The 20,262-nt window shown below is 28.4% G+C and overlaps 2 protein-coding genes across 2 annotated transcripts; one reads left to right on the top strand and one right to left on the bottom strand.

The window, feature by feature from the left end:
• Positions 1-864: 864 nt before the first annotated feature.
• LOC105137020 (uncharacterized) lies at positions 865-1,772 on the bottom strand. Its single transcript, XM_011042579.1, has one exon. The coding sequence runs from the start codon at positions 1,672-1,674 to the stop codon at positions 1,123-1,125; it is 552 nt and encodes a 183-aa protein (XP_011040881.1). The 5' UTR covers positions 1,675-1,772; the 3' UTR covers positions 865-1,122.
• A 9,133-nt stretch (positions 1,773-10,905) lies between these two features.
• LOC105137019 (uncharacterized) lies at positions 10,906-11,741 on the top strand. Its single transcript, XM_011042578.1, has one exon. The coding sequence runs from the start codon at positions 11,152-11,154 to the stop codon at positions 11,566-11,568; it is 417 nt and encodes a 138-aa protein (XP_011040880.1). The 5' UTR covers positions 10,906-11,151; the 3' UTR covers positions 11,569-11,741.
• The last annotated feature ends 8,521 nt before the right edge of the window (positions 11,742-20,262 follow it).

The raw sequence follows: 20,262 nt of genomic DNA, 5'->3' as shown, positions 1-20,262 counted from the left end.
TGCTAGACTCATGCGTTTACTTGGCCTATTTTATTATTTTATTTTATTTTATATTTTACATTTTAGTCTTTTTAAATAGATTAACTATAAAATAATTTAAAATATTTTTTATTATATACCTTTGATTTTATTTTTTTAAATCATAACCATTTTTTATTATTTTTTTTATAAACCTTTCATAATTATTTTTTTTAGATGTTATTCGATAGTTGGTTTTTTATTGATGTAGTATATAAATTAAAATAAATTATAAAAAAATAAAATTAAACAGTTTTTTAAATATTCTAAACAAAGAATTATTTCAGAACTAGACAAACTAAATTAAAAAAAAAATCTAGAACTAAGGAAGAACCACGTTGAAAAATAATTAAATAATAAAAATGAATAATTATTTGAGAAAAAAAAAGAAAAGCATCAACTTAAATACTATTTATTTTTACATTTTAAAAAAAAAATTAAAAAAAATTTATTTTATTTTATTTTAAATTAATATGTTTTATATTTTTATATCATTTTAAAATATTGATATCAATAATATTTTTTATTTTTAAAAAATAAAAATATTATTTTAATATATTTTAAAATAAAAATCACTTAAAAAAAATCAACAACTCTCTCAAACACCTTATCATTTCATTGTTTTCTTTAAGTTTATTGTATAATAATATAATATAATGTTCGAGGATAAGGACCAGCTCGTGGTTGCCTGTGGTTTTCTCACCAACCCCAAATATTCCCAAAACGTCCCCAGCTCCCTCCCCGGGCAATTTCAACTGACGAAACACTGAAAATAAACATCCCGGCGGCCAAAAGAAAATATATCAAAACGTTCAAATAAAAATTAAACACAAAAAAATTGCCTAAAACAAAAAACATCTCAATTCTTCATTCCAGTTTCGTTTTCAATCTCGAAGAAGTTAGCACACGACAGGAAATAAAAACTACCACACCGAAGACCTCCAAAAAACAAGACACTACAATTGAGTATTCAAAAATGGAGCAATTCCATCTATCACATCCGTATTCTAACGTAAGAAATTCCTTTCTCTCTCTGTGTAAAAATGAAAATCCCCGTTGTTATTTTCTCGAAACGACCTCAAATTTGTTTCCCCCCCTCTCTTTTCAGTCTTGGAAGCCAGTTTTTTCCCAGATTGCATTTCTGACCCTACTAAGATCCCTCCCTTTCAAAGTCCTCCCTATCCCTTCATGAACCGAGAAGGATGCGATCCTTGACCTAGCCATCTGCCTCACCAATAACTCGTGAGGTGGGACCCTCACTCCGCGATCAAAACAATCATCACCGTCGACGTCATCTTCATCATCATCAACATCACCACGATCATCAACAACGGCAGATCCCCTTCGGTACTCGTTCTTCAATATCCTCGACCAGTCCGGTATATTCACCGGCAGCGACGACGGTTTTCCGCCTGTTTTTTCCCTGGAATCTGTCGGTCTACAGGCAGCAGCGGCGGGAGTTGACTTCTTGACGAGTCGCGGACTGAGGACTGGCTTGCGGAAGTCGGGCGAGATAGAGAGAGTAGTGGTGTGGTGGTAGATGTCGGACTCGTCGAGTTCGAAAGGTGAGTCGTGAGAGAGTTGCGCATGGTGGTTGAGGTCAGTTGAAAGGAATCGGTACTTTTGTCTGGCAAAATAGCTATTGCTGGTGGCCATTTCGAAAGAATGGAGGAGTTGGGGTTAGGGGATATTGATCTGCTTTTGTAAAGTTTGGTTGAATAATGGACAGGGAGGGAGAGAGAGAGAGAGAGGGAGAGAGGGGGATTTTATATAGTATAAGATGTTTTTTAAATTATTTTTTATTTAAAAATAATTTTAAAAAATAATTTTTAACAGTAGTATAAATAATAATTGAAATTTTAATAAAAATAGTTTCCAAACGATATCTCTTTTATTTTCTATGCTTCTCTATATCTTTGTTTCTTCTTCTAAAATTACAGGATACCCTTTCTATGTTTCTAGATAATAATTTTTAATGTTTCTAAAATCGTTTTAATAGTAATATAAATAATAATTTTCTATGTTTCTAAAATCTTTTAGCAGTTTGTAATCACTTTTATTACTCACTTTTATTACTAAGTAAATAGTATTCCTTAGGTGATAAAAAATGAATTTCATATTTTTTTTACAATTTTTATTATAATTTTAACTTGGGTTTTGTTTTTCTATCCATATTTTATCAAGAAAATTTTATCTTATTTATAGAGTAGCTATTCATGCTTGTTTTACACGAAAAATAGTTATAATTAAAAAAGATAAGGTCTAAGTGAAAATATTTTTATTATTTTTTTATGGATCCTGAATTTTATTTTTTTCTTTATTTATTTATTTTTAAATAGATTCAAATGGACATCACCTATTAAACTTGAGTATCATGAATGCTTTTCATTTTTTATTACCATTAGTTTTTAAGTCAAAGAAAAGCAAAAATAAATCAAGAGAGAACCACAGAAAACAAGTTTGTTAAATGCTACTGCTAGTTTGATTTATCTTTCAACGGAAATGCATTAAACGTGTTTTTTTAAAAAACAAATACATTAATTATAATTAAAAAAAAAAAGTAAACTTAAACATGTTAAGCTTTAAATAAACATGATAATATTTTCCTTTTCACATTCAAAAAATTATATTTTACATATCAAGTCAACAACTAATTTTAAATTTTAATTAAAAGATAAAAATATTAATGTATATTTATAACTCAAATTTATTTTTTCTCTCTTTAATTCAAAACATAGAGACAAATTTTTAGATCATTTTCTAATTTAAATATATTTAGAAATGTAGTTGTGAATATTTTTTAAAATGTTTTTATATTAAAATGTATTAAAATAATATTTTTTATTTTAAAAATAACATATAAAAAAATTAAAATATATAAATAATAAATTTTTAATAAATTTTTTAAAAATATTTAGAGAAAACGGTTTGCACTCTATTTTCTAACAGAGTCGAAGGAAACGGGTAGAAAGAAAAAAAAAGAAAATATCGAACTTTCACGGCAGGGGAGAGGAAGAAGTGATGGCGGGGGCCCGGGCCGTGTTGATGTCCTTATCATGGACAATCACCAAGCCCCACGACAATCCACTGCAACGACCATCCGTCGTCACCACCATGGACTTCACTCAGGCCACGAACTTTTATTCTCGTATTATTATGATTTTGTGAGTTGAAAAAGAACGATCGACATGCTCAGAAGGGGCTTCAAGAAGACGACATAGACATGGAAGCTTCTGGCATCAAAGTGGATCCTAAGTCCAAAAATTGTTCTTTGATTAACCAGAACTATTCCTAATCCCATCGACACCCCTTGTGAAGTGTAGTGTCTTTTCAAATTGATGCCACTCTTTTAGGTAACATAATCCGATGACTTAAAACAAGCACTCACAGATAAGAAATTTCAGTTTTTGTTTATGTCTTAGCGATACTTGACAACTGAATTTTAATGGGATGTATTTGTTTTCTTTTCTTTTTTTTTAATGAAATTGAGCTGCATATAAATGTTTGCTTATTGGATGAAAAAGAAAGTTGGGAAAGAGAAAGAAACATACTTGAAAACTGAAATTGATATTTTTATTTGAAGATTTATAGCTAGTTTTAAAATTGATTAATAATGAAATTGAAAAGTTTTATTGAATTAAAAATAAATTAGATTTAATTAAAAGTAAATAATTTTTTTTCTAATATAATTTAACAAGCATCACTAAAAAATTTATTAGAGATACTAAGTGGATTTTTTACAAGATCTAAAACTAAAAAGATTCAAAATGAACTGATTAGGTTGATTTTGTATATTTAGGTTAACATGTTGTAAATTTGTCAAACTAAATATTATGTACTGTTTGGGTCATATCTGAAACTATATGTGGAACTTTGTTGCAATTCTAGTTAGATGAAAATTTTTCATTGATATGAAATATGACCAGTAATTCACCAAGACAAGAGATAATAATGTGTTTGAAGTTAGGCTAAAAGTTGTTGTTCAAGTTTTGATATTTCTTTTTTAATGATTTGTGGACTTCTTATTCAGCAAGGATTTATTTTCTACAAGGAAAATACAAGTGGCAACAATTGAAATTATTTTAGGAAGGTTTTTCATGTCAGCAACTTGTGTTTTTTTTTTTGTTTTGTGGATTTTCTCATAAGTAATGTTTTCTTATCATTGAAGGACATTAGAAGCAGTATTGGACTTATATTTTCTAATATATAGTTTTATATTGATAAAAATAACTTTCAATCCAATTATTTTATTATGTTGAAATGTTGCCAAAAAATCTCAGAGATCTTGTTTTATATATAGTTAAGATTTCATGGTAATTGGATATCAATGAGGCCTTGTTATAAGGTCCAAAAGTTATTATTCAAGAGTTGTATAAGTTTTCTAGTTGATATAAGGTTTTTTTTTTGTTTTTTTAGAACTATTTTATTATTTTTCCATTATTATTTAGGATATTTTTATCTATTATAAATAATTTTACACTCAATTATAAAGGGTTTAATGAAATCAAGTAAGGTTAGCACAAACAGATTAAAAACTACCCTTTTGAAGCTCATAAAGGACTTGTTAGCCAACTCATCTCAATTAAAAGCTTTCATATTAAATAAAAACCTAGTTCATAGGCTTGCTATGGATACACAATCCTGATGAATCTCCTATAATAACTAGTTAAGCCTTAAAGTCTTTTAAATATTTAGTTTTAGGTCTGTACCACTAAACCATGGTCTCTATCTTTTTTGGCTAAGTTTTTACCCCTTTCTCTAATATTATATGGTCCACGTATTCTACTTTTGTACAAACAGACTTATATTTTAATATTTTGTATATAACTTGTATATAGATAATAGCCTAGATGGCATTTAAGTGATCAAAATGATCATCTTCTATTTTATTGTAAACTAAAAGTCATAAAAAAATTAAAAAAAACTAAAAAGATTCCTAAAGTAAAGGTTTAAATACATCATTTATTAAGGCTTGAAATATAGATAGGGCATTAGTCAATTAAAAAAGCATGACAAAGAACTTATAATGCTATATCTTGAAAGTTATATTTGGGATGTTCTTTGATCTTATCTTAATTTGGTGGTATCCTGATATCAAGTATAACTTAGAAAAGTAATTAAATCTACACAACTCATTCAATAACCCTTTCATCATTAAGATATGGAATTTATCCTTAATAGTTTTCTTGTTGAGAGCTCGATAGTTAATACATATTTTTCACGAATCATTTGATTTTCTTACTAATAAAATGAGTGATGAAAATGGCCTTTAATTGGATCTAATAGTTCTTGACTCTAATAATTCATTTAATATTATTTTAATCTCTCTATTTTTTTTTAAATATAGATAGTAATAGGGACAAACTCCTAATTGGTGGTAACCTTTTAGATTTTTCAAATATTTAGGTTTGTAAATTTGCATTAGTCTTGAGCTTAGCTTTCGTAACCTAAATCTATAAAATCAAACCATTTACCTCTTTTTTTTTTAATTCTGTAAAGTGAATTAACACCAATGTTAATAAGTTTGTGGTTGATAATATGTACATGATTGATGTTGATTTTAATAGCGTGTTCATAGGCATGAGGATTAGTTTGGATAGTAGTGGAATTATTGATATAGATGGGATAAATATGACGATAATTTCAGCTAGAGGGGTAATTATAAGTATCGTGACCATAATGTTAAGTTTGGTAGAAATTTAGGTACAATTAAGTTGCAAAAATATCAACTTTCTAGGGGAAGAATGATCCAAATATTTATTTACAATGGGAGAAGAAGGTATAGTGGATTTTTTAGTGTCATAATTATCCAAAGCTCTAGAAAATCAAGCTCGTTGTGATTGCTTTTACTTTTTATGCCATTATATGGTGGGATCAATAAGTGATAAATTGTAGGAGGATTTATAAGTGGAAAATTAAGACTTGGAATGAGATGAAACCTATTATGAGAAAGAGACTTATTCTTAACTATTATTATAGAGAGTTAATTAAAGACTGCAGAGTTTGAGCTAAGGTATAAAGTGTGCTGATAAGTACTTCAATGAAATGAAACTTGTTATGATTCAGGATAACATTGAGAAAAATAAAGAGTTTACTTCTAACTGTAATGATAACACCAAGGTTAATCCATTATAACCGAATGATGAGGGTAAGTCTAAATACCTTAGAGAGAATAAAGATATATTGACTACTATTAAAGGTAACAATGATACTTTTACTTCTTATAACCATGATATTAAATGCTTTTGTTATTTGAGTTTTGGTCATGTTGCTTCACATGTCCAAACAAAAGAGTTATGATTATGAAAACCAATAATAAAGTTAAGATCGATGAGGAGGATGAAGAGGAGAAGATGACATCATTGGAGGATGTTAATGATGTTTGTGTTGAGTATCTAGTCGAGGGAGATATATTTGTGATAAAAAGAGCACTGAATATGTATGTCAAAGTGGATGATTTAGAAGATCAAAGGGAGAAAATATTTCATACAAGATGTAATGTTCATAATATGATATTTAGCTTAATTATAGATGGTGGTAGTTATACTAATATAATTGTTACTAAATTGGTAGAAAAATTGAACTTGCACAATACCAAACATATCATACCTTATAAATTACAATGGTTGAATGATAATTGTGAGGTAAAGGTAAATAAATAGATTTTTGTTGTCTTTTCTATTGGTAAATATTATGTTGAGGTGTTATATGGCATTTTGCAAATCCAAGCTAGTCATTTGTTGTTTGGTAGACCATAATAGTATGATAGGAGAGCTGCGCATAATGGGTTGACAAATAGATATTCTTTTAAGATGGGTGAAAGGCCTATAACTCTTGTACCTTTGACACCCAAGCAAATATATAACAAGTAACTAAAATTAAAGATGAGGAGGATAGCTAAAAAGAAAATTTTGTTAATAATAAAAGTCTAAATCAACCAAGGGAAATTTTGTTCAAAGATAGTCTATGATTTAATGAACTCGATCGGTGGTTAGGAATAATGCTACACTTGAGGGGCAATCTTCCATAACTAAAAATTTTGTGTTTTCCTTTAAAAGATGACTATGATACTTGGAAAATGTTATCATATAAGTGTGTTTGAATAAATGATGTAAATGACTAGATTACCTGGGGAGTTATTTGAAATGGGCATTAGCAATATATGATTTGATAAACTCCTTCAGAGAAGTGAGAATAATGGAACACTGCTTCTCCCTCAAAATAAATAAGTAGATAATAGTAGAAGAATACCATAAATTGGGGTGTATCATTCGACATGGTTATTGTCTAGCAAGACTCCTAATGATTAAAAACCTAGTAAGGTTTTGATAAAAAAAAAAAAAAAACTCATCAAGGTTCTAAGCCTATCAAGGCTCCTAACAATCGAAGACCCAACAAGGTTTAAGCAAAAGAAAAGTCCAACAAGACTCCAACAAAGAGGACTTAACAAGTTTCTAAGCTTAAAAAGGCTCCCAACAAATAAAAAGAAATCTAGTATAGATAATTCAAAGAAAAATTAGAAAAAGGTCCACTTCAGAAAAATAATTCTCAGTTCTAACCCTGTCATCAAGAAGTCTTTATTTTTAACACCTTTAGATAATGCACCTTTTAGCCTTATTTCTTTCTTTCTTAAGGTGTTTTATAGCCCTTACCTACCAGGTAATATGTTTTTTTTTTATCCTTATCTCTTTCATTCTGAGTGTGTTTTCTAGCCCTCACCTACCAGATAATGTGTTTTTTAGCTTTATTTATTTCCTTCAGAGTGTGCAAGCCCTCGCATCCTATATAATGCAATTTTTAACCCTATCTATTTTCTTTTGAGTGCCTTTTGAAGCCATCACTTTTGACATTTTTGGAAGGATTGACTGTTTCTTAATTTAGTAAATCCATAATCTTTCATCTTTTCTTTTATACAAGCTTACTATTTAAAGTCCTTTACAAGATTTTCTATCGTAAACATTGTAAAGAGAAAGACAACTCTTTCATAGATCATATTAATTAAATTATGATCGTTTCTTGGTGAAGTATGAAAGCTTGACTTAGCCTAAATATCCTTGATAAGTCTATTAAATACATCTTTAATCTTTTTAGCCTTTGATCTTGTATATTTAACTAATTTTTATTAACTTATCTTGAAAAGGATCAAGGGTCCTTCTCTGGTTTCCAAACACCAACAAAGATTTACATGAATAGATGTTATACATGAAACATAATAAAAGCAAATAACACTTTCATACAAGCATAGCCTATGAAGGTAATATTTATTCACTAAGGTTTTTCCCCCTGATTTTTGCTAATTAAAGTCTTTCAAACATGTCTATTTACAAGACTCAAGGGGAAAATGATAATACATACATATGCATCTATATACATAAAAAAAGCTTGTTATTTAATAACAGGCCTATACGTGTCTCCCTGCAAGCAGACTTGGTTTTCATTTCCTCCCTTCTATCATTTTCCTTTCTAGTTCTAGCCTAATCAAACCCTATACCTAGGCCACACTCTCGTACCAATAAACAACATCTTTTAAACTTTATTATGTCAACTTGTCCACCAATAACTCTATACCAACTTTTATAGTCTATTACTTTTTTAACTAACTCATTTTCAAGCACCAATCTATTAACCAATAAAAAATATGACACACTAGCTAAATACTTTATAAGAAAATAGATCCTCCCCATTATATTTCTCTCTCCATGAAGTGAACTTATATGATCTTTAGTAGCTATAAATATCACAAGTTATCAATTAAGAAGGAAGGCAAAAACAAACTCACCCAAGCATATTTAATGTTATATTTTTTTTATTACTCTATATACACATTTTCATTACATATTCCTCCTACATTTATTAAGTTAAGCATAAGAGAATCCCTAATCCTGGTATCACATTTGTTTTGTATAGCAATTACCACCTTATAACTCTACTAATGAAAGCTTAATCATGTTAGAAGTTTTTTGCAACTTTATCACTTACACAAAACATAAAATGGATAGAATTAAGGTATAATGATAGAAAGAGGTGTTGCTATAGATATAAAACCCAGTCGAGGCCTGGCAAGTTAATCCAGGACCTGATGTTTTGGTCGAGTTTCAAATGGTTAGTCTGTAAATACTTGTCTTCATATATTTTTTTTTTTTATAGTGTGCATCCCATAAAATGTTTCATGAAACACACACATATATGCTTGAAATGTTTTTTAATTTTTCTCAAGTTGACTTTGAACTTGACCTCTTAACCGGATCAACTTATGAGTTGAGTTTAATAATTATGATATCTGTACTTGTAATAAGTTATTATTATTATTATTATTATTGTTTTTTTTTATTATTATTGTTATTTAAACTTAAAAAAAATATCAGGAGCTCAAAAATAGAAATACTACTTTACAATCTTATATATATATATATATATATATATATATATATATTAACATGGCATCAACATCCATTGTATATGTGTGTATATTTATTATTATTATATAAAATTACCTCAACTCTCCTTACATTTAAATATGATAGCATTTTTTATATTTTAAAAATTATACTTTATATACAACTGTTTATAATAATTTACTTACGTAAACTCAATTAAAGAAGAAATTTAAAAATATTGCATAATTATCATTATATTTAATTAATAATTAAAAAACCTTTACAAATTAAATATAACTTTGTCATCATAGACTCCCCTTATGCATAAGTTGAATAATGATTTACATGCCATTTGTCTTTATAGTTCCTTGATAAAATCTGATTTAACGGGATGATTATGCATCAAATCTTGCCAGATATTGAATTCCTTTTCAGCTGCGTATGGGGCCAGAAGATGTCCCGTCTATGAAAACCCTTGCAAGCCTATGTACATTTGCAGATATTTAAAGCGAACATTGTTCCCTGGGAATTTAAATTGCAGTGCCTACCTCCATGAGGATGCGTCCTGGGTCTGCAAGATCTTCCAGAAAGCTTGAGCATATCTGGAGCTCATTTCCAAATTCAAGTGCTCTGCTTTTTCCACTTCGGCTATTCGCTTTGGCTTCGGTCAATCTTATAGGTGTTTTCTCTGTCAAATCTGCTAGAGAGCTCATTCATTTATACTCAAGATACTAATGTGACAAAATCAGTGCCTGTGGCTTTCCATTGCGCCTCCAGAGGTGGAATCTTTTCTTCGGCTTGCAGTCCGTGGCAGCTCATGTACTCGCGATTTTCTTTGCAAGAGACATGTAATTCCTGCTTCAGAAAACTTTTGTCCCTTTTCCCACTCCCACGAGGAAACAATAATTCATCTATTCCTTGAATTCTTTGTGCTATGGAGGCTTTGGAGTAGAATTTTGAACTGGTGGTGGGGGTGCCATTATGAGCTGCCGAACTCTGTTTCTCTTCTTTTTGTTCAATGGCGTACACGTGGTAAAATGCAGAGGAAATTTTGGATTTTTAATGTTAAACGAGCTTTTTGTCGGCATATAATTACATATTGCATAAAAGTTAACCAAAGTTAATTATATATTAACAAAATAAGGATTGATGTGAACAGTACTACTGACATAAAGAAAATTTTGAAAAAAGCAATAATGACTTGTTAACAAATCGTTTGAGTAATTGAGTTAATATTACATAGAAGAGTTTTTTTTTTTTATCGAGATTTAAATCTTATATTGATCCAGTATATAAAATATAATTTTTAAAATTATAAAGGCTAAATATTATCATGTTTAAATATCAAGAAAATCAGAGTAGTTTTCAGGAATTAATTAAAGAAATCATGACTTCCGTCGCTTGTCCTGCTCTCCTAAGTTCTTGTATTAAAAGGCACTCAAAGTAACATGATTTTGAAAGCCACGTCGCCAAGAACAACAACTCATGCACAGACCAAGCTTGTGACAGATTACATGTAGACACTGACAAGGGCAATATTACTCCAGGAAAGGATTGGAATAATCACAAATCATTTTGTTCCCTCCTTTCTCCGGTTGATCTTCATCACCGAAAATTCAATACCAAGCAACAACCCCTTCAAATGACCTTATAAATGCCTGTTCGAAGCACACTACAATTTCCACTCAGCTAGAGGCCACAGCTGCTTCACTTTCGACTCAGAATTGGATACTCAAAGCAAACAAAACAATACAGTATGGTCTCCAAAGCTTCTTTCTTTCTGTTCTGCCTCTCCTCCTTAACCATTCTATTCATCGCCAGAGCCCAGGATAGAGCTCCTCACGGCCTTGTTTATGAGAAACCCGTGGCTTTCTCACCTTCAGCGGTTGAGTTCTTCCATCCCAAAACACGAGAACCGAATACCGAGAACCCATGCGCTGCATCGTCTAGTTGTTCACCGTTTCCCCTAGCAGCTGAGTTAGAAGATACTGATCAAACACAAGGTAAAATCTCAACATCCCAGAGAGGAGGAAATCAGCTGGGGGCTGGTGGTATTGCTGGCGTTATACTTGGTTTGGCATTTGCAGTGCTTCTCATTATGGGAGTCTACTATGTAACGTTCACACGCAAAGCCAACATAAATCGAGCCAATTCTGATCAACCTAACGCTTGATGTGGCCATCCCCTAATTAAGTCTAAATGACTCTTACCAACTCTCTCTCTCTCTCTCTCTCTCTCTCTCTCTCTGATTTTGGGCATCGAGTGTATATCTACTGTGTCATTAGTGATTATTGCGTGGTATTTTACAATTATAACTAGTCATCAAGTTGTTAATCATTTCAATCTTTTTAGTGTCTGTGTGTAACGTTGTTCGTTTCCAACTTCGGATGATATGAGTGCGGTTGGGAAGATAACATCCAATCCAAGCCGTAAAAAGTCCACTCACAGGATCCAGAATTTTAAAGTGTTGGGTTAGAGAGAAGTAATTCAGAGTCAAGCATGAACGAAACCATGAAAACACCTTGAAAAAGGGTATGCTGCCATCGCAACCATAAGGATAGCAAATCAAAAAACAAAAAACAAAATAAAACTCTATGAATCCACAGGAATGGTTGCCTATATCGTTCGACGATCTGACTGGATAATCCATTCCGGAGAAAATATACAAATAAATCTTTACAAGATCTCCCTGTTGATCATGACTCCTATAGGTCAAGTAAGGTTTACCCACATGTACACTTAACAATTTCCTTCATTTTTTTTCCTGTTCAGAGTACTTGAAAAAAAGCATGCACTACCAAATTTCCGTTTTCATTATATTACATCAAATTTCTTTACCGTATATAACTAAATTTTAGTTAGAATAGATGTGTAACAGCTGATAGGATGAACACCACATTTTGAGGGGCATGAATTACACGCATTTGATTTCTTTCATTTATTTGTGATAATGATCAGAATGGATTCAGTATTATAAATCAAGAACCATTATCTCATATAGCGTCATTACCTTCCACTTCATTTATTTGCAGAAGATGAAGATCCATTTGGGTATAATTACAAGTTAACAGGACAGCACAGAAGAGGTTTGGCAGGAAACCCAGCTGGTGAAACTCCATACACATCGCGTGCAGTTGAATGCAAGAGTGCAGAGTCCCATTAACAATTACCAAGCCACCTAAAACATATGGAGTTTTTTTTGTTTTCTTAGATTAACGTGGGTGTCCGGACCAGCTTACGCGCACCACGATTAATCCCACGAGCCCTGAAATTAACGACCATATAAGCCTTCAGTGGCCATCATATGAGCAACCAAGGACTCGAACCTGAGACCACAGAAGGAGCAAACCTCTTGATCCCAAGTCCTTACCACTTTGCCACCACCTAGATGGTTATGGAGTTGGTTTAATGATTACATGAAAGTCAACAATGTTAATATATTTTTTAGTTATTTTATAATAATTTTATGTTGTAACTTGGTTGGTTGAAGCACTCCAACATGATCGGTCACGAGTACAATTTCTACTGAAATGTTTATGATCCACATGCTTGAGTTTTATTGTGAGAGGTTCTATTAGAGTTTTTTACTTATTTTTACGTTTATTTTTTTTTCAATTATATTATTTAATATAGAATTTTAATTTAATTTTATCATTAAGTAATTAAGTAATAAGTTAATAATAAATAACTTTTTATATTATTTTCATCATATAATCATATAATAAAGTAAAACATTAGTTTGGTCAAATAAAGTTCATAACCAAGTTATAGATTTCACAAGTTGACTAATATAAGATGATTTTTTTTTTGTTTTTCATTGATTTTTTTTGGACTTGTATAGTCGATAAAATCACACCTAATTAATTTTCATGAGATTTAATTTAAAACCTGGGCAAAGCAAAGAGTCTGTTTGGGAGTTTTCTAATCTAAATTGTATTAACATTATTTTCTAGAGAAAGTTTGAGGAAACATATAATAACTCAGTGCATAGTTTAAATTATAGCAACTAAAGTTTGTGGGAAAAGAATATGTCAATTCATAGGCCAGGAGGTTCTTAGTATCAAGTTTCTTAAAACACATTCACGCAACATAAAAAGTAAATTTTAAAAACATTTTAGGAGTCCCAAAATCCCGTTAGATAAATCTAAAATTGTTTAGAGTTTATGCAAAGATTAGTTGAATATCAGATGTTTTTTTATTTTTTTGCTTTGAATATTTTCTTCAAGGTTAGGTTGTCATAAATCATAGGTTTTCTAAGTGTTCAACCTCTAATAATAATCCATATAAATCCCCAATAAGAAATCTTTTAAACCTTTTAGGAGAGAATGGTTGTTATATCTTCAATTGCTACCTCTCCTTTTTTTTGTGTTTTATGTATCTATGGATTCTACTCTATTTATAAAAAATAAGAGGTATAACTTCCTAATTATAGAAAAATAAAAAAAACTTTATAAATAAAAAAAATATCAATTTGCCTCTTAGATAATATCACAGATATTATTTTAAGATAATTTTAGAAATTTATGCAATCAAGTACCTGCTTGATTTTTTATTAAGTCTAGAATTGTAATCCTCTATATTAATTATATTCTAATTTTTAATTTATAAAACTTATTTATAATTATGTCATACTTGATTAATCATTTCATTTTAATTTCTGATCAATGGTTCTTGTAGATCTGACTGATTAGATTCGCTAATAACCCATATATAAAACATAATTCTAAATAAAATAGGATTAAATAAATTAAATAATTCAATTTATTATCAATGCAATAATTAGGTGATTTATATTTGAAGATCAAGTATAATATCTAAAAACTTGTCTTTATCTCTAGAATATTAGAAAATCATAAGTGGTTTGACTTAAACTTTCAGTTACTAGTTTCTTGGTGTAATTATTATTTCTTCATCAATAATATTTTGATTTAGAAATTATATCATGGAGTGTGTTTGCTATGTAAAATCATGTTTTTTTCTCAACACTATAGTTATTAATTATTTAAATAAGATTTAAAACTCTATTCAAATTTTATTTTGCATTGTGCAAAAATTTACTATCAATACTATTCAAGAACAAATAAAATATTTTCTCTAATAAACTAAAAGTGATGAATCATCTCTTAATTACTTAAATATCTTAATATAGTTCATGTTGTACCTAATATCTGCTCATTTATGACCTTTAATTAGGATAATGTGTAGTAGGAACAAAGCATAACATTTTATATATAGATAACTCGGTGATCTTAAGTATAAGGATCACTTACACAACTATCAAGTGAGTCTTTCCATAAACACATATGATCTCTCTATATGAAATTTTCATACATGTCAGTTTAGTGTACATATCATCTAACAAGCACCAACATATTAGTTCTAGATATTCATTATACCTTAGTTTATGAGATCAATTGCTTTTTTTCATAAAAGAAATAATATAATATATAATTGTCTTAACAACTCTAATTAATATTCAATCTTAATAAAGTATTAACCAGAAATACTTAGAAACAATGCTTTGATGCAATAAAAATCCTATCATTATAACAACTTTTTAATTTTCTTTGTAAAATATTTTTGTCCAAATAACTTTATCTTTTCTCTAGATTCATTAATCAAATATTAGATTCATTAATTAGATATTTGATGAATATTAAAGATAAATCAAGCTTTTATTAAAACTAAATATGTTTACATAAATAAAGTCGATGTCACATGTAACCAACTGATTGGTTTCATAGCATATACACTAACAATCTTTCACTTGCACTAATGTCAATCACTTATGTATGAAATATCATATTGCTTTACTTGACGATAATGCTTTTACTGGGATGGTGGCTTAATAAAAGGATCTAGAAGGTTCTCTTCAATATATATTCTTTCTATCTTTACATCTTTTCTTTTTATAATTCTCTAATCAATTGGAATTGTCTAGGTATATTTTTTTTATATCATTGATGAGACCTTGATTCCTTTATTTGTGCAATAACTCTATTATTATCACTATACAGGGCTACTAGATCAGCAATGCTAGGAACTACACCTAGCTTATTAATGATTTTTTTATCCAAACAACCTTTTTTGTCCCCTTAAATATAAAGGTGTACTTAACTTTATTTGTAAAATCTACTTTGATCTCTTATTTAGAACTCTTCCAACTCAACATCATTATTTAGAGTGAAATAAAACTAGACTAGATTTTCTATTTTCAATATCTTATTGAAAACTAGTATCCAAATAACTATTAATTACTAGTTCATATACTTCATATATCAGAAAAGCATTCTTAATTCATCTTAAGTATTTAAAAATATTTTTAACTATCTTCTAGTAATTCTCACCTGGATTAGAAATGTCATTTCTTATTAATAATATGATGTTTACATGTAATATTAAAAAAACCACTCTACTCTTACTAATCTTTTTATAGACACAAGTCTTATCCATATTTTTTTTATATAAAATCAAATTATTTGATTATCTCATTAAAATAGATATTTCAACACCTTGAAGCTTACTTAAGTTTATAAATGAATTTTTATAGCTTGCATAATTTATCGATAAATTTCTTAGTTTATCGAAGAAATCTTCTTGAAGGTTTTCTGTCAGGTTTACAACTTTGATATTTATTTCTCAAATCATATAATCATGGTCTGTAGCTATAACAAGAAAAATCCTTATGGATTTTAAATACTTAACAACAATAAGGTTTCATCAAATTCAAAATATTTAGTTTTATTTATAATCTTTGAAAACTAGTCTAGATTGCCTTCTATATCAGTCATTATCTTAAAGATCAATTTATATCTAATGATTTTATCCCTTCAAGTGGATCTACCATTATGCATATATGGTTGGTGTACATAAAATTCATTTTAGATTTCATGACTTCAAGTCATTTCTTATAATTAATATCAGATATTGGTTTTATATAATTGGTAGGCTCATCAAGTATGAACAACTTGTTATTTTCAGCATTTATGAGAAATTTATATCTTATTAGTATATGACTTATACTACCAAATCTATAGAATTCTTATGTTTATTGAGTTTTAGGGTGAACATCCAATATTATCGCCTCATACTCGGGTTCCATTTGAATATAAGTTTATGGTTCTTGAACTTTTTCAAGTTTTATTTTCCTACTCCTTTAAAGAACAAATTCTTTCTCTAGAGATGTAACATGTTTCAAGACAAACATTTTTTTTCTTAACAGGATGATATAAATAATATCCAATATTTTCTTTTTGATACCCCCATAAACTTATATTCATCTAACTTAGCTCTTAACTTTTCAAATATAATACGCTTCATATAAGCATCACATCTTAAAGCATGATAAGATTGGTCTCTTACCATTTCATATCTTATATAAAGTTTTATCAATAGATTTTGATGGAATCCTTTTTAAAAGGTAAGCATTAGTATGTAGGGCATAACACCTTGAAGCTTACTTAAATTCATAAATGGATTTGTATAACTTGCATAATTTATTAGCAAATTTTTTATATTCAAAACTTTTAAGCGGTGTCATAGACACATCTTCTTGAAGGTTCCCATTTAGGAATACAACTTTGACATTTATTTGTAAAATCTCATAATCATGATATGTAGCTATAATAAGCAAAATCCTAATTGATTTTAACATAGTTATCGGCAACAACCTATTTTAGCTTTATACATTTGTACATTGCCTTCCATATTAGTCATTCTCTTAAAGACCCAGTTACATCCAATGAGTTTTATAATTTCAAGTGGATCAACCACGGTTCATTCCTAGTTGGTGTACATGAATTCATTTCCTCAAGCCAATTTTTAGAATTAATATCAAATATTGGTTCCATTTAATTGGTAGGCTCATCAAGTATGAGCAACTCATCATTTTCAGCTTCTATAAGAAGTTTATATCTTATTAGTGCATGATGTATGCTACCAAATCTATAGAGTTATAATGTTTATTAAGTTTTAGAGTGAATATTTAATATTAGTGCTTCAGACTCAGGTTCTATTTGGATATAAGTTTATGGTTCTTGAACTTTTTCAAGTTCTATTTTATTACTGGTCCTTTAATGAACAGCCTTTTTTTCTCTAGAAAGGTAACATGTTTCGAGACAAACATTTTTTTCTTAACATGATGATATAAATAATATTCAATAATTTCCTTTTGATATCTCATAGACTTATGTTTATCTGACTTAATTCTTAACTTTTCAGATATAATACGCTTTATATAAGCATCACATCTTAAATATTTAAGTGTAATAAAATTAGTCTCTTACCCTTTCATATTTTATATAAAGTTTTATCAATAGATTTAGATAAAACCCTTTTTGAAAGGTAAGTAGTAGTTTATAGGGCATATCCTTAGAAAGAAGGTGGAAGGTCTATATAGCTCATCATGGATTGCACTGTATCTAATAAGATGCAATTTCTCCTTTCAGAAGATGTCCATTATGAGAGAATCTCATTTGTTTTAGATAATCTTGAAATTTTAGTTGAAGTACTCACCATCTTGATCCGATTAAAGTATATTAATATTATTTTCATTTTATTTTTCAACTTTGTATTTGAATTATTTGAACCTTCCAAATAATTCAGATTTTCATCAAATACACTTGATAATATTCAATACGGTTATCAATTATGAAACATGTATGTCCATCTGGCACAAATCATTATTGGTCTATATATATTTGTATATATTAGACCTAATAATTCATTAAATCTTTCACATTTTTAATTTAAAAAAGGGGTGATTTGGTCATTTTACCCAATAAATAAGTTTTACATAGTTCATATGATTCTCAATCAAAATGATCAAATATCATTTTTTATATAACTTAGTGATTCTTGTTTTGTTAATATGAGATAGTCTACAATGCCATAAATAATATGTATATTGATTATTTGATCTGTTATTCTTGCTATTTTTATTGAACTTGGGCATCTCGAGATAAGGCATATACAAATCATTTATGTAAATATCATATCCATAATAAATATCATTATTATAGAAGAAACAACATTTACTTTTAATAATAAATATAAATCAATTCAAACATGGATATAATATTTCTTGAAAGTGCTAGAATAAAATAACAATTATCAGGTTCTAGTATCAATCCACTTGACAAAGTTAATGTAACAACAATTACTTTATTACTTACATATAGGTCTATTCTTATTTTATTTAGTAAATTAAGCATGTTTGAAGTAGAAGCTTCAATAAGTTGCTCAGCCTTCATGATTGCAAGATAATCTTTGTAGTTTATCATATGGTGGCTTTCCTTTCCACAATAATGACAAGTCTCCTTTTCGTTCTTGATGCCCACTGTAAGCTTTTACGTTTGAATTGTAAGACGGATTCAACACTTAACTCATGATTTATGATAAAGCTTAATTAACTCAATTTCTTAAAATAGTCAATCTTCTTAACACATAAGTGTTCATCGAGGAACCCTCTATCAATTTAGATCTTAAAAATTCTTTAGAGTTCTCATACTTTCTAGTCCTACTAGTTTCATCAAACAACTCTTTAGATGTATAATTATTATATGAGCATTCATTTTTCCATGTTGTGTTTAAAGTTGAAGTGATATAATGACTAACATCATACATGTAGCATGATCATCATCATCAATAAAACATTAATAATTAGTCTGAACTTTATTATCAGTGTTCTGATTGAGGATAAAAGAAATTGAATTTTCAAGAACATATAATCTTATTTCTTGTTTAAGAACAATTCTTATATTTTAATACTAGTCTAAGAAGTCTGGTTTACTTAATTTATTAGCATCGAGTATGCTAATAAAAGATATATTTATTTTTACTCATGGTAATCTATCAACATATTTTTATAAAGATAGCAAGTGTTAGTTTCATTCATAAATATTTATAATCAAATTTAGATAAAATCTTTAATTATAATTTGATCACCAATTATATTCTTGCAAATTAATAATCCTCACTATTAATTCATAATGAGTTAGGATCCCATTTAATTATATGACCTCAAGTAACTCAATAAATCAAAATAAATTAAATTAAATAGATAACATAACTTATTAATCATATTTTTATGTGACTCGTACATGAGTTAGGTAACAATTCTTTATTTAAAAATATCATATATGTTTCATTACTATCTTTAATCTTATATGATCATGATAACTTATTTGAATCATATAAATTAATTAAATATGATCTAATTTTATAACATTAAATATATTTGATTAACGTTAACTTTAAATAACTCAACAAAATCAAGCAACAAATCATATTCTCAACATGTATTCACTATATTAATCAGAAATTTATTATTTTAATTAAATCTCATTTCATGACATTAATGATATATCATATATAACAATTATATATAAACATGTTTTTTTAACATGTTATTCTAATTAGATGATTATAACATATCAAAATTAACTTTCTTAAGTTATTAAAGGAAATTAGTTTGTCAAAACCTAAATAGTTGAAACAAATTTTTATAAGTATTTTGCAAGTACTATTATAACATATCAAAATTAACTTTCTTAAGTTATTAAAGGAAATTAGTTTGTCAAAACCTAAATAGTTGAAACAAATTTTTATAAGTATTTTGCAAGCACTATGATTATAGTTTTTTTATCGTTCTTTCTTTGTCTTGGATTACAAAATAGATTTTTCTATCTAAATTTCTAAATTTAAAAATTACATAATATTTATATAATTATATAAGAAACCTCAAATTACATTAAAGAGAAATTAGATGAAAAAAATAAATAAAGAAAAAACAAGGCAAGCAGGTCCTATTTAATATTATAATTATTCAATTATAAAAACACAATTATATTTATTTTTAAATATCAAT

The sequence above is a fragment of the Populus euphratica genome, unplaced genomic scaffold (assembly GCF_000495115.2).
Source record: "Populus euphratica unplaced genomic scaffold, PopEup_1.0 scaffold61.1, whole genome shotgun sequence".
NCBI classification, from domain to species: domain Eukaryota; kingdom Viridiplantae; phylum Streptophyta; class Magnoliopsida; order Malpighiales; family Salicaceae; genus Populus; species Populus euphratica.
Note: the sequence above shows the minus strand (reverse complement) of the source record. Positions and strands in the feature narration are given on the sequence as shown.